The 12,640-nt window shown below is 53.2% G+C and overlaps 1 protein-coding gene across 3 annotated transcripts; it reads right to left on the bottom strand.

Annotated features, from left to right (window-relative positions):
* Positions 1-338: 338 nt before the first annotated feature.
* Positions 339-9,945, bottom strand: TAL1 (TAL bHLH transcription factor 1, erythroid differentiation factor). Of its 3 annotated transcripts, none has more exons than XM_074545842.1 (5): positions 9,784-9,944; positions 8,436-8,484; positions 6,730-7,158; positions 5,893-5,984; positions 339-1,736 (listed from the first exon to the last, which is right to left on the bottom strand). In XM_074545842.1, exons 2-5 carry the CDS (start codon positions 8,462-8,464, stop codon positions 1,318-1,320), a joined length of 969 nt encoding a protein of 322 aa, XP_074401943.1. In that variant the 5' UTR covers positions 8,465-8,484; positions 9,784-9,944; the 3' UTR covers positions 339-1,317. The 3 variants fall into 3 exon arrangements, with proteins under 3 accessions (XP_074401943.1, XP_074401945.1, XP_074401944.1); XM_074545844.1 differs by having other exon boundaries at positions 8,335-8,484; positions 9,784-9,941; XM_074545843.1 differs by lacking the exon at positions 8,436-8,484 and having other exon boundaries at positions 9,784-9,945.
* Between the last annotated feature and the right edge of the window lie 2,695 nt (positions 9,946-12,640).

The following is a 12,640-nucleotide window of genomic DNA, read 5'->3' as shown; positions in this document are numbered from 1 at the left end:
TGCTCTCCCGCTTCCCAAACATCCTCCTGGGGGGCAGCAGGGCCAGGGGATCAGCCAAGTCACAGAGATCAGCTTTGCAACAATTTTGTCACTCAGGAGTGCAGGCTAATCCCACCACTGTTTTACTGCTTCTCCCAAGATTCAGAGAGGCTGTGGACTCCCACCAGCCTCGACAGGTGAGGACTTTCCTAACACCAGAATAAATCCAGCACTATTGTCCGCATTGGCACAGCTGAACCACCATTTCACAAAATAAAACCAAAAAATTCAAAGCATACCATCAAAAAACCTTTTTATAACCCTATGTACACGCACACTATTGATACATCATTGACTCCTTTTGCCCCTTTTTTTTTTTTTTTGCTTTTTTGAATTTAAAAATCCCCCAGTCCAAAGAGATACTTCACTAGCAAATATTTTCTTCCTTTACTAACTCTGAAATTCATCTTTCTGGAGAGAAGCTCTGGCCCCACAGAAACCACTGGAAAAACCCTAGGAGACCACAACAGGCTTGAAATTCACCTGCTGAGTGTAACCAGCAGAAGAATCAGGGACTGGGAGGGTGGCAGAAAATACCTATGTACCTTTTCATTCATGGATACTGCATGACAGTGTTAAACGGAAGTAATCCCACATCATAAATACAACAAGCCCAAACAATCCAAAATCAGATAGAAGAGAAAGGAAAAAAGGGAAGGGAAAAAAAAAGAAAGAAAGAAAAAAAGAAAGAAAAAGGGAGAGAAAAAGAAATAGTCTAAATCCTTTTAATAGTTCTTTTGCTGAGGATATTTTTTCACCTCTTTAAAAAGATACAGTCAAAAGCTCTCGGACAACAGGAATATGTGGCCAAGCTCCTTCTCAGACCAGCTGGATGTGCTCAGGCTGGAGGAGCGCTGCAGCACTGGTGTGATGCAGCAGTTTCCAGCACCATGTGGAGCTGGAAAGCGCCGGCGGCCTCCGTGGGCAGAGGAAGAGGAGTTCCATGCCTCACCCAGATGGATGTTTGCAAAGAGACGCTCACCAAGCGGTCTGGGAACCCTCTAAACGCCAGAGAGGAGCCAGCCACGTCTCCTTCCCCTCCTCAGAGTCCCATCCCGAGCAGTTCTGTACAACGAAGACGACCTCAACGCTTTTCTCCTCCCTACGGTCGCGTACCTAAACCCCCAACGTTCATCTGGGCTGGTCTGGTCCTCAGCCAGCGCGGGCAGAGCGAGCTCCCGGGGAAAGGCAGAGTCACAGATCCCACAGGCACAAGTTCCAGCAGCTGCACAGGCCCGGCCTGTCCCCCGTGGCCCTCGGGGAGCAGCGTGGGGGTCATCACCGCTGCGCGTTGCCTTCGACAGGGAGGATGGCGTGGTGCAGGCTGCGCGTGTGCTTCGAGTCCAGCGCCTCGTGCTCTTCCGTGAAGCTGTCCGGGCTCGCCGCCCCATCCAGAGAGCTGCCACAGCTCGAGTTGGGGGACAGCATGTCCTGCAGGAGGTCTTCCTGGACTATCCCCGAGTCTTTGCTCACCTTGCCCCTTTGGTTTCCTTCTTCCTCCTGGTCGTTGAGCAGCTTGGCCAGGAAGTTGATGTATTTCATGGCCAGGCGCAGGATCTCGTTCTTGCTGAGCTTCTTGTCGGGCGGGTGGGTGGGGATGAGCTTGCGCAGCTCCGCGAAGGCCCCGTTGACGTTCTGCTGCCTCCATCTCTCCCGGCTGTTGGTGAAGATGCGACGAACCACCTTCGTGTGAGGGCCTGCAATGCCAACCACGCACAATTAGGAACTGGGTTCAACACGTATTACTTTGTTGAATAGGCCACTGTTTTGCAAATTAACTAACTCACTAATTTTAGTGAGGTTTAATCAGCAAGGCAGTGAAACAAGAGTTTCCACCTAAGTGGAAGCTAAGCCCATGAGCTGAGAATGCCATAACTTCTGTTCAATTCAGTGGAAGGGAAAAATGGAGTTGCATCTCTTTGGATGTCTCCTCAGATATCGAAATTTACCTCTCCAAGGAAGAAGGCTTAGGCCATGATATGTGTGCAGAAGGCTGCTATAATTTTAGGGTGTCTCAACTCATCAACAAGGGAAACTCAGCAACAATGGTCCTATTAAAAGTTTATCTCACTAGACACTTTATTTTCAATCCCAAAAATTGTCTAAAGGACACACCCCTGGGACGGGAGGAAATCAGCTCTAGCAGAAGCTTTGACAACTCTGAGATCCAGAGGTCTTCCCTGCTGAGAGAGACCAGAGGATTGCCACCAGCCCTCTGAATGAGATGGGGTGGTGGGATTTGTCCCATAGCAATGAGGACAGGTAGGAAGTGACCACACTGACCACGGAGTGAAGGCAGTGTCCTGCTGGAAGGGTGATCCCTGTTTGGAACAGCTTCATGGCTCACCTGAGGGCTGCCTGCTCTCTGTCATCACTGCCACAGGGCAAAAACTCCCTCTGACAATGATTGGAGAAGGGGCCCCAAATTGCTGGACGTGCTCATTTGACCTAATTACATGTGACCTCCAATTGCACCTTGAAATTTTACAGCCATGTTTCTGAGAGGGGATGCTACACAGGATGAAGGCACAAAGCACACCAATTCTCCTTTCAGCACCTCAGGCACCTCCTGGTGTACATGAGAAAAGCTTTGTCTCTGTGCTAGGAGAGACCCAAAAGCACATCTGCTGAAAAACACTGTTCTGCAGGAGCAGCAGTGCTGTAAATCAGGATTGCAGGTCCTTGGGTCCATGGAAACCAACTCACATGAGGGAACACTACCATAACATGATTTTATTATTACATCCTTCCCATCTTCTCCTCCAGGAGACATCAACAATGGAAGGTCACATCAATCTCATGAAAATCTGGAAGAATGTTCAGGGCAGAAACTCCCATAGGATAGGAAGCATCACATACAATGAAAATCATCACAGAGTGGGGAGCAAAGCCTTACAGGTTGCACACTGGTGAGATTTACCCCGAAGGACCGTGGAATTCTCATTTTCCCCCATCTCTCCCCTGTATCCCCCACTCTGTGACACCTGCCTGACCTCTCCCTCCTGGTGGGAACAAGTCTCTGGCCTTGGTGAGCAGTCCAAGCCACAGTTCCTACATCACACAGTGGAACCAGCCCCCCGGGGCACATTTAAACACCTTTATTCTTTTCTACCAAAACTCTTGGCTGCCTTGGCTGTGGCACAGGAACCAAACAGGTGTGACTTTTTATGAGTATCCTGGTCAGGCTGTACCTCAGCAAATCCCACCCTGCACAACAGGAGAAGTAGAATCCCTTTTTCCAGCTGATCAGATACCATCAGATACCATCAGATGCCATCAGATGCCATCACACTTTCCTCTCTTTGGGGGAAGCTGGGTCCCTGCAGCCCAGCACAGCCCTCAGAACTCCCTGCTCTGCAGGGTTTGCATGGGAACACACACTCAATCAGCCAGTTAAAGCTGCCAGCCTCTCCAGTGTGTGAGCAGCCTCACAACACACTCCTCAAAGTGTGCTCAGAGCTGGGGGTCCCCTAAAGCCACAAACAGCCCCAGGGACAAGCTGGGGGATGCAGAAATGACAAACACCTCCCTGACCTCTAGGATTCCAGTGTGATGCTTTAACAAAGGCAATATTCACCCCCAAACAGCACCTAATGCCCTCGGTATGAATTTAGGTACAAGAGCTCATGCAAAGGGAAGGTTTCCTGTCCCTGATGTGTGCTGGGCCACAGAATTGTGGGGAAGGTGACAGGGACCAAAGGGACCTCAGCAGCACTGCTAATTAAGCAGTGAAGAATGTGCTACGTCCTACTAAAATAGTATGACATTTTTAGCACTTTACTGCTATTTCCAGACAAGACAAAGCAACTGTTTTTGAATCCAGAGAGAGATGGTGCTCAAAAGCTATTTACTCCCATAAGGGTATGAGAAATAACCACACCTTGGATACTGCTCATTAAAAAGTATCCTCAAGAGGCTTTCAGTCTTCAAATATGTGTTTCTGTTCACTGAAAGTTGATGACTAAAAGGCATCTATTCATAATTTAGTCAGAAATCAGGAAAAAAACACAAAAAAACCCACCTGTTCATTTTCATCCAGAGGCACCCAAATCAAGCTTTAGTATATATAAAAAAAATTCTGACACCAGTCAAATTTTTGATTCCTGCACCAACTGAATTAAACGTATCTTTCAGAAAGAGATCAGGCTTTGGCCAAAACATGTCAAGCACTGGAGGAAATTAAAATGCCCCATAGCTGTGTTATAATAGAAAATCTACTTCTCATAAAAAAAAACTTGCCTCATAATTAATTCAAGCAATCAGATGAGAATTTTTGCCTGGATTTTGTTCTAATGGATTGACTGATGCTTTTTTTTTTTTTTTTTTTTAATTAGAAATATGAGGGAAACTAATAAAAAAGAAGCTCCTCCAAAGTTCCAGGATATACTTTTTTAGAGATCTTTTTTGCATTTTTATCTTTACTTCTGAATATTTTAAAGAAGATATTAAATGGAACAAAATTTCCATAGAATAGATAAAGAACTACTAAAAAACTGCACCTCTTATTCTCTTGCAGAAATAACCACAAACACAAAGTGTCTGGGAAGACTTTCCTGCCCTTCTGCAGCCCCCAAGGGCTGAGGACCCTCTAGAGTGATGCTCCTGTGTGCCCTGGATGTCACCCAGCAGGTGCCCATCAGAGCAATGAGAAAAGTGCCTCAGACCACACAGGTGCCTCAATATGGGATGTGCATCCCTACAAATTATTCCTGTTTACACAACATAATCTGATACCCTTTTTGCCCCTCAAAAAATGTTGAGTCCAATCTTGGAAATTCACATGAACCAGAACCTGCAGGATTGGGCCCAATCTGTACGCCTGCATCAAAACTTTATGTGTTCAAAAATTTGGTTACAGCCAAGTATTTCTGTAATCCTCAATACCTAATTTAATAGCAAGTACAAAGCTTTAGTCAGACACCGAGATTGGATGGACTTTTCCCCATAAATGGTAAAACCCAGACAAAAAGCCCTTCTTGCACTGGGGCTGTAACATCCCCCGTCCCACGGGGCTGCAGTCTGAAAGGAGCGGGAGGGGAGAGGATTCTGATTCATGCCGATAATGCCCTGAGCCTGTCATTTCGGGATGCATTATTTTAGAGTGATGCAGGTTATGATTCGATCTTAGATTAGCTGGGTAGAAGGGAAGGGACGGCTAGCTGGAAAGGAGGAGAATTAATTGTCCAGCAATTGAAATAAAGTGTTTCCAATCGCTAAAGATAAAACGCGTTTCAGCGAATCTCGTGTGTAGGAGCTGTTAACTGCGGACATAAACAGGCCGGCCTTCCACGTGCAAATCGTTCTTGCGAGTGTCCCTTTGCGTGGGCAGAGATCCCCTTGCACACCCCAAACCTGCTGCCCGGAGCAGGCAAACCCTAAAACGCGAGCAGGATGCCCAAGAGTTGGTTTAAAGGCAGGTTATCCTTTCTGCCCAAGGCTGGGCTCTGCGGGGCGAACGCCTCCGGGCTGGAATGGTTTTAGAGACCCAACATCTCACCGCAATGGCAATGACCCTGATCCGCACTTCAACAAAGACACGCATTTCTTGTCTTCTTTCGGATTTAATCTCTAAGCAATTCGCAGAATAGGGATGTAATTAGCCACAGGCTGAGCTGGGCGCTGACTGAAGGCAAACTCGCCCAGCACGCTGCTGGGGATGGCTGAGGGCTCCGCTTACCGGAGAGCCCCCCTGCCTCCCTGGGCATCCTACTCGCGTTTTAGGCTTTGGGGTTTTGGTCCTTTTATTATTTGGGGGTTTAGTCCCAGAGTGTGGCATTGTGCAAACTTTCCCCCCATGGCAGACAGAGACACCTCTTCCCCCCAAAATGCGGCGCAGGGGCGAAATTCTCTCACCGTCGGTGATCTCCATCTCGTACGGAGAGGGTCTCCGCTTCACCCGGTTGCTGCCGTACATGGAGAAGGAGTCGGGTTCGCCGAAAAACCCGCTGCAAAGAGAGGCGGACAGGCCGTGAGGACACACCGACATCCCCCGGCCGGGCCGTGATGGGGCTGTCCCCGGGCGGGCGGGAAGCGGAGCTGCTCCGTGACCTCGGGCGAGCTCACGGCTCACGAAGCGAGCCCGGGGTCGTGCGGTGACAGCACACGCGGCCAGCCGGGGACACGCAGCGAGAGACGCCAGCTCTGCGCGGGCAGGGGGATGTGAGCGGCTTGGGGAGTCCAGGATTGCGGATTTGGGCAGAATCCCCCCATTCCCGCCGCTTCGGGCACGCTCTGCCCCCCGACTGCAGCTTTCCCCGGGAGGCGAGAGGTGTCAGTCCCCGCACACCCCCGGGATGGCTCAGCGCCTGTCAGAGCCTTGCTGTCCCTTCGCTCATCTGCGGGACTCGTCGGAGAGCAGAGAGAGCCCGGGGAGCTCGGCAGAGCTAAACCGGTTCTCGTCCGCTTATTGCCGGACCCCTTCGCTCTACCCAGGACTTTACCTTCTCAAATTATTTTCCTTCGAGGAACGAATTTTTCGTTTCTTATTTGACTTTCCCCCCGCCTTTCCCCTTTCTCTCTTTGCAAAGTTTGCGTGCAAACCCGCGATGATTTTACTGACGATCCCCACGCAGATGAAAGGATGCTGCTGCTGCTGCCCCCACATCTCCACCCCGCGCCTCCCGCCGCCCCAACACCGCGCGGGACAATCCCTGGGACACCGCTCCGGGATGGGGATGGGGACACACGGACCTGTTGATGGTGGCCAGCGGCTGGCCCAGGTTGTAGAGCATGGCCCTGCCGGGGGGCTGCAGCGGGAGCGCGGGGGGGCTCAGCTGCACCATGCGGGCCTCGCAGGCGGCCTCGGCGGCGCGGCACGGCTCGGCTCCCGGCGCTCTCTGCATCGCCTCGCCCGCCGCCTCACGGCTTTTTATGTCCAGGGAGCCCCCCCTGCGCACCAGCTCGATGACGGGCACGGCGGCGGCGGGGGGCCCGGGGGAGGGCCGGCCCGCCTCCTTGGCCGCCCCGTTGAGCAGCAGCTGGGGGTCCGCCGGCGCCTCCATGCCCCCGCGGCTGCTCTCGGGCTCGCTCGTGGGCTCCGCTTCCGAGTCGTGCCGCCGGGCGGGGCGGGCATCGCGGGGGTCACTGGGGGGCGGCGGGGCGGGCGGCCTGTCCATCGTCCTGCGGAGAGAGGCAGCGCTCAGGGCCGGCCCCTGCACCGGCACCGCCCGACGGGGCCCGCACCTCGTCGGGGAGAGACGGGGGAGCTCCCGATGGCCCCAAATAACTCGGGGTTTGCTGGCGGGAGGGGGGGCGGTCTGTCCGTCCACCCCGCCGAGCCGTGCGGTGCCGTGACGTCACGGGGCGCCCCGGCCCTGCCGTGACGTCACGGAGGCTGGCGGAGCGGAGCTTTGACGTGTGGCAGCGCCCCGGTCCCGCACGGTGCGGACGGGCCGGAGCCGGGGATTCACAGCGGCACCGACGGGCAGCGCCCGAGGGTGCGGGTTAAATTGTGCGGCCAAATTACAGCCGAGGCCCAGCACCCATCCCCGCTTTTCTGGGGGTATTTCTCCCCGTTTTGGGGTTCCCCACCCCCGTTTCTGCAGTGCTCGCTGCCCTTCGGAGCCAGCCCCGTCACCGCCCGGCCTGCCCGTAGCGGCCTTACCCTAACGGGCGGCCCCTTCTCCTCCCATGGTTATTTTTTATTGTTATTTATAAACTATCGAAATATACCCGAAACCACTTTTTGGGGGAGAGGGGGTTAACGCAGCCCCTAACGGAGTCAATCCCCGCGCGCATTCGCTGCCGCAGGAAGGAGGAAGGGGCCCGGCCGCGGCCGCACGCACAGCATTGTCCCCCTGCTCCCGCAGAACAAACGCTGTCGCGACAGGGCACCTCGAGCCTCCAGCAGATATCGCGATTATTTCTATGCTTTATCTCCCACTTATGCCCTCATTCTTTTTTGGATTTTGTTGTTGTTGTTGTTTTGGTTGATTGATTATTATTTTCTATTTAAATAAGGAGCTTCGCGGAGCAGAGAGCTGCCACCCATCTTTCTCGCTCCTTTGCCTCGGGTTATTTTTATTCCGTTTCTGATAAACTGAGTCGCGAGGAAAAACAAAAAGAACCAAAACCAAAAATCCAAAAAAACCAAAACCGAACACAACCAAAACAAAAAACCAATTGGGTTTTTTTGCCATATATCACTATCTCTCTGGAAAATAAAATAAAAATAACTACAACCACCCAACCTAAAGCACAAGTTCTGTGCCTTCCCTCCGGCCACCTTCCCGCCAGCCCTCTAGAAAGAAAAATCTAATTGCCTATTCCGATATTGTATAGGAAGAGATTACTCACATGTGTCATATTTAAGTAGGGACACCGCAAGTCTCTCCTGTTTCAACAAAAGCGCTCTCAGTGTCAGGCTGAATTTACTCCTCCCACCTCAAGGTACTTACGACTTTACAGAGAGGAAGGACACCCGCATCGGGATAAAACTGCTAAATCCTGGGAGGAAGAGAAGGGGGGGAGAAAAAAAAAAAAGGAAAGGAGAGGGTGGATCTCGTGGGTCCGGTTTGCCGGAGATCAGTGGAGGGAGAAAGGTGCAGGGGAGAGGGAAGGAGGGGACAGCACCCCTGGGAGGCCCCTGGGAGAGGGGACAGCGGCCACCCCCGGGTCCCCCCCCGCCGCCGCCGCCTCGCACACGGGGCCACAGCGAGCGACGGCCATGGCCTGGCGTGGAAAAATAAAAACAAACAGAGAAAAAAAAATAAAAAAGGCGTGAAAAAAGCGCCCTATATTTGGGGCGAATTGGGCGGTTTTTTGGACACATTGCAAGCCCGGTCTTCCCGGGAGGAAATCACAGACGGGGCAGGACATCGGGGTTGTTTTTCTCCCGATGGGCTCGCACGAAGCGGCGGCGACGGCGGCGTTTCTCCCACGTCCGGCTGGAAAATTTAATTCCTAAAGGGGCAAATTAAATTCCTCAAGGGGCCGGTTACCGGCCGAGGAACCAACGGCGAGAGCTCACACCGGCGGAGTGAGCCAGCTCCCCGCCGCCAGGCCACAGGAAGGTGAGGCCGGCTCGCCCCGCCAACGAAATCACCAAAAATTAGGTTTTCCCCTACGTAAAAAAATGAATAATCCCGATGCCGCCTGTTCCCGCATTTGTTAAAAAACGAAATACGCAAAACCGCAAATATATCAGCAGAATTTTGCCTTAAATTGGGATGGTTTCGTTTAGAAAAAAATGGAGGGGGGGCATTAAATCCCCGCCCGCTAGTTTCTGCTTCGCAAAATCCTTTTGTTTTCCAGCAGCCGATCGGCAGGAAATTTCCAACCCTAAAGCGCACCTCTCCCGCAGTCCCTTTGTAGGGAAATCGCCCCAAAACGAAGGGGCGGCAGGGAGCGGGGTATGGGGGTTCCGGGGAGCAGCGCTCAGGTTGTGGCCGTGGGCCGGGCCGTGTCCCGCTCTCTGTCCCTGGGGAGGGCAGGGGGAGCCGGGCCCGGGGGTCGCTTCGCCCCCAGCGCCCCCAGCCCGTCCCTCGCTGCCGCAGCCCCGGCGCCCTGGGGCGGCCGCACCCCGCGATTTCAAAGGGGAAAGCGTATTCCTCTCCTCACCGACCCCGCATCAAAGAATAAAACAGATTAAAACCCAACCGCGGAAGAGATTTTGTGTTTTTTCTCGTCTCTCATGTGGGGCAGAAGCCCCCAAAAGCTCCCTCGCTGCCCTCCGGAGCCCCCCAAATCCGCATCCCGCCGCCCCCAGCGCCCAGACTCGTGCGGAGCCGATTCCTCTTTACTCACCATTTGCTTTTCATTGGGAAAAGTGAGTGGAGCCATTTTGTGGCCTACGCATCGCGGCTATATTTGTAGTAAGTGTTGGGTGGCTTCAGCTGGGTAGGCTCTAATTCCACATCACGTCCAGTTTCCTATTTAGTATGGAGAGCGGAACACTACTGCAATGTGGCCGAGAGAGATAAAACCCCAGCAGTGGCCCGCCTGCCCTGATAAGCTTCTAAACCCATTATTTATGAAATGATTCATTATTATTTGGCAATTTTATCGAAGGAAAGCGGAAAATTATTGCAGGGATATGCATAGGAATAACTCCGGAATGCATGCCTTCTAGCTTTTTATGTGTGTGTGCTTAGATGCTCTTAAAAAGACACTAAAAAAAAAAAAAAAAAAAGAGAAAAAAAAAAAGTAATAAAAAATTGCACTGTGGCTGCCTGCATCTGAATAGCGATTCTTTATTTTAGTCCTCTTGGAGGTTATTATGCCCCTAGTTTGTTTTTTTTTTTTTTCCTTTTTTTGCTGCTTTTTTTTTGTTATTATTATTAAATATGGAACACCTACTCCGTTCTTAATTAAATTTAATGAGCCAAAATAAATTGTTAGAGATGTTGAGAGAGGGGGAAAGGGTGTGGGCTGCTTTGGGACAAGAGGAGGTAAATAAAGCACATCGAAAGGAGATGTTTTGGAGAAAACCGGCCCCAATCCCCAGCCTTCCCCCCCAGTATTGTATATTTTTGCTGAAGGGCTGAACTGGGGTGAGCTCCCTGTCTCGCCTCCCGTTCTGGGGTGGGAGGAGGCCGAGCATCCCTGCCGAGCTGGGGGATGCTGGGCACCGTGAGCGGAGCTGGTACTGAGCCGGCACCTCGAGAAATTCGGGGTGTTATTGGCGTACCCTGGAGGAGAGGGGCTTGGGGAAGGGAGAAAAGAGCCCTGGCTTGCCCCGCAGCAGTGCAGGGATCCAGCGGGGCTGGGGATGGGCTGCGGAGGCCGGAGCTCGGGGCCGGCTGCGCGCCCCGTCGGGGCAGGGGCTCAGCCAGGCCCGGAGAGCTCCGGGCCCGGGCGGACACGGACCCCCGGCTTGGGCAGGGACCCCCGGCCTGGGCAGGGACCCCTGGGCTGGACACGGACCCCCGGGCTGGGCAGGGACCCCCGGCTTGGGCAGAGCCCCGTGCCCCCGGAGCGGGCGGTGAGGGGACCGCGGTGCCCTGCGCGGCGGTCCCAAAGCGACGGGAGGCGTGGAAAGCTCCCCGAAATGCCCGAGGGTCGCGGCATAGACAGGGGGGAGGCAGGAGTGGCTGGAAGGTCCCAGCCCCGCTCCTCAGGGCACTGGGGGCTAACGCGGCCCCAAAGGCAGCGGCGGGGAGCGGGTTTGGACAGCTCGGGCACTGGGAACCCGAAAATCAACGAAATCACGGCGGGCGCGGGGCGGCAGGGAAGGGGCCCGGGCTGAGCCCCTCCCGGGACACCCCCGGTGCTCTCTGCGGGGCTCGGGCCGTTCGCGGGGCCCGGGGACAGGCGGCGGCCCGGCCCGACCGCACCTGCCGTGGAGCGGGGCCGGCGACGGGGCCGGGGCGCGGGGGTCGCCATTGTCTCCCCGCCACCTGCGCGCCCTGCTCAGGGGGAAATGCCGGAGCTGTTATTCTTCCTTTCACTCCTTCCCCTCAGCCTCCCGCTCTGGCCGCGGCCGTGGGAGAGGCTCGCACAGGCTCGGGCCGTGTCCCGGCCGCAGGAGCCCGCACGATGCCGGCGGCGTGCGGGGGGCGGCGGGGCCGCGGCGGTCACGACGCGCCGGAGAGCCCGTCGTGCCTCCCGCCAGGAAACACGACCATGCTCGAGCCGGCTCCTCTCGGCAACAGGAAGCGTTAAAGATAGAACAGCCGGGGCTGGGCGGGGGAGATTAGGAAGCCGAGCATCTTCTGAGCACCGAGGGCCATTCCCAGCCGTGCCTGGGCCCGCTGCACTGGGAGCCGGGCCGTGCTCAGGCCCGCATTTTTAATTCATTGAAGAGTGATCAAACCCTTCAGTCAGGGTGGGGAGCACCGAAATGACCCAAAGTGAAGCAGTCAGTGATGCTCTGAGTAGGCCTAGCACCTTTTCAGCTAGCACTATAAATATCTTCCCTTAATTATAATAAATAATAGCTAAAAACAATTTAAAAAAACCCCAAAAACCAAATCAATAAAGCCTTAACATTGCCCAGTTAGCTATGCCATCACCTCACAAGCCAGCTCTGGAGCTTGGGCCTCAGTGCTCAGTCAACAAAGCCAGACCTGGCTTAACGTGTATTTTTTTACCTCAAATTGCAGTGGATGCTTCAGGGGAAAAAAAAATCCAGACATCTTGAAATTACTCAGCACCATATTAAGAAAGGAAAATGTTGCTTAAAGGGAAGGGTGGTTTTTTTTGTTTTGGTCTGGTAAATTGACATTTTGCTTGCTTAAAGGTTGCTATCCAGGATTATATGCTTTGTGTAACTTATTATAATACCACACCCTTGTCCTGAGCTGTGTGCAAGTAGTTTGGCTTTTGTTTTCAGATTGTTTCTAGCCCTTGAGCATTTGAAGAAAGTCTTTAAAATATTAACCAATACAGCTGTCATCTTCCTGTGTTTCCAGACATTTTACAATAGGAAACAAAGAACAAAACCCTGCAACAATAGCTCAGAGGTATGAATTGCCTCATTCATCTCACTGGAATGTTCAAAAACATTAACTATTTTTTGACTGATTCAGCAGAAAATGTGCTGGCAGATAATAAGCTTATGCCTGATCCAGGGGAGATTCAGGGACTGAGAAAGGTTTTATTTTTCAGCACAGTAAAGTAGCACCTTTCCTGAAAGGAAGCAAATACCCTTGTTGATGGAAGA

The sequence above is a fragment of the Zonotrichia albicollis genome, chromosome 8 (genome assembly GCF_047830755.1).
Source record: "Zonotrichia albicollis isolate bZonAlb1 chromosome 8, bZonAlb1.hap1, whole genome shotgun sequence".
NCBI classification, from domain to species: domain Eukaryota; kingdom Metazoa; phylum Chordata; class Aves; order Passeriformes; family Passerellidae; genus Zonotrichia; species Zonotrichia albicollis.
The sequence above is the reverse complement of the archived record's forward strand: the minus strand, read 5'-3'. Positions and strand labels throughout refer to the sequence as shown.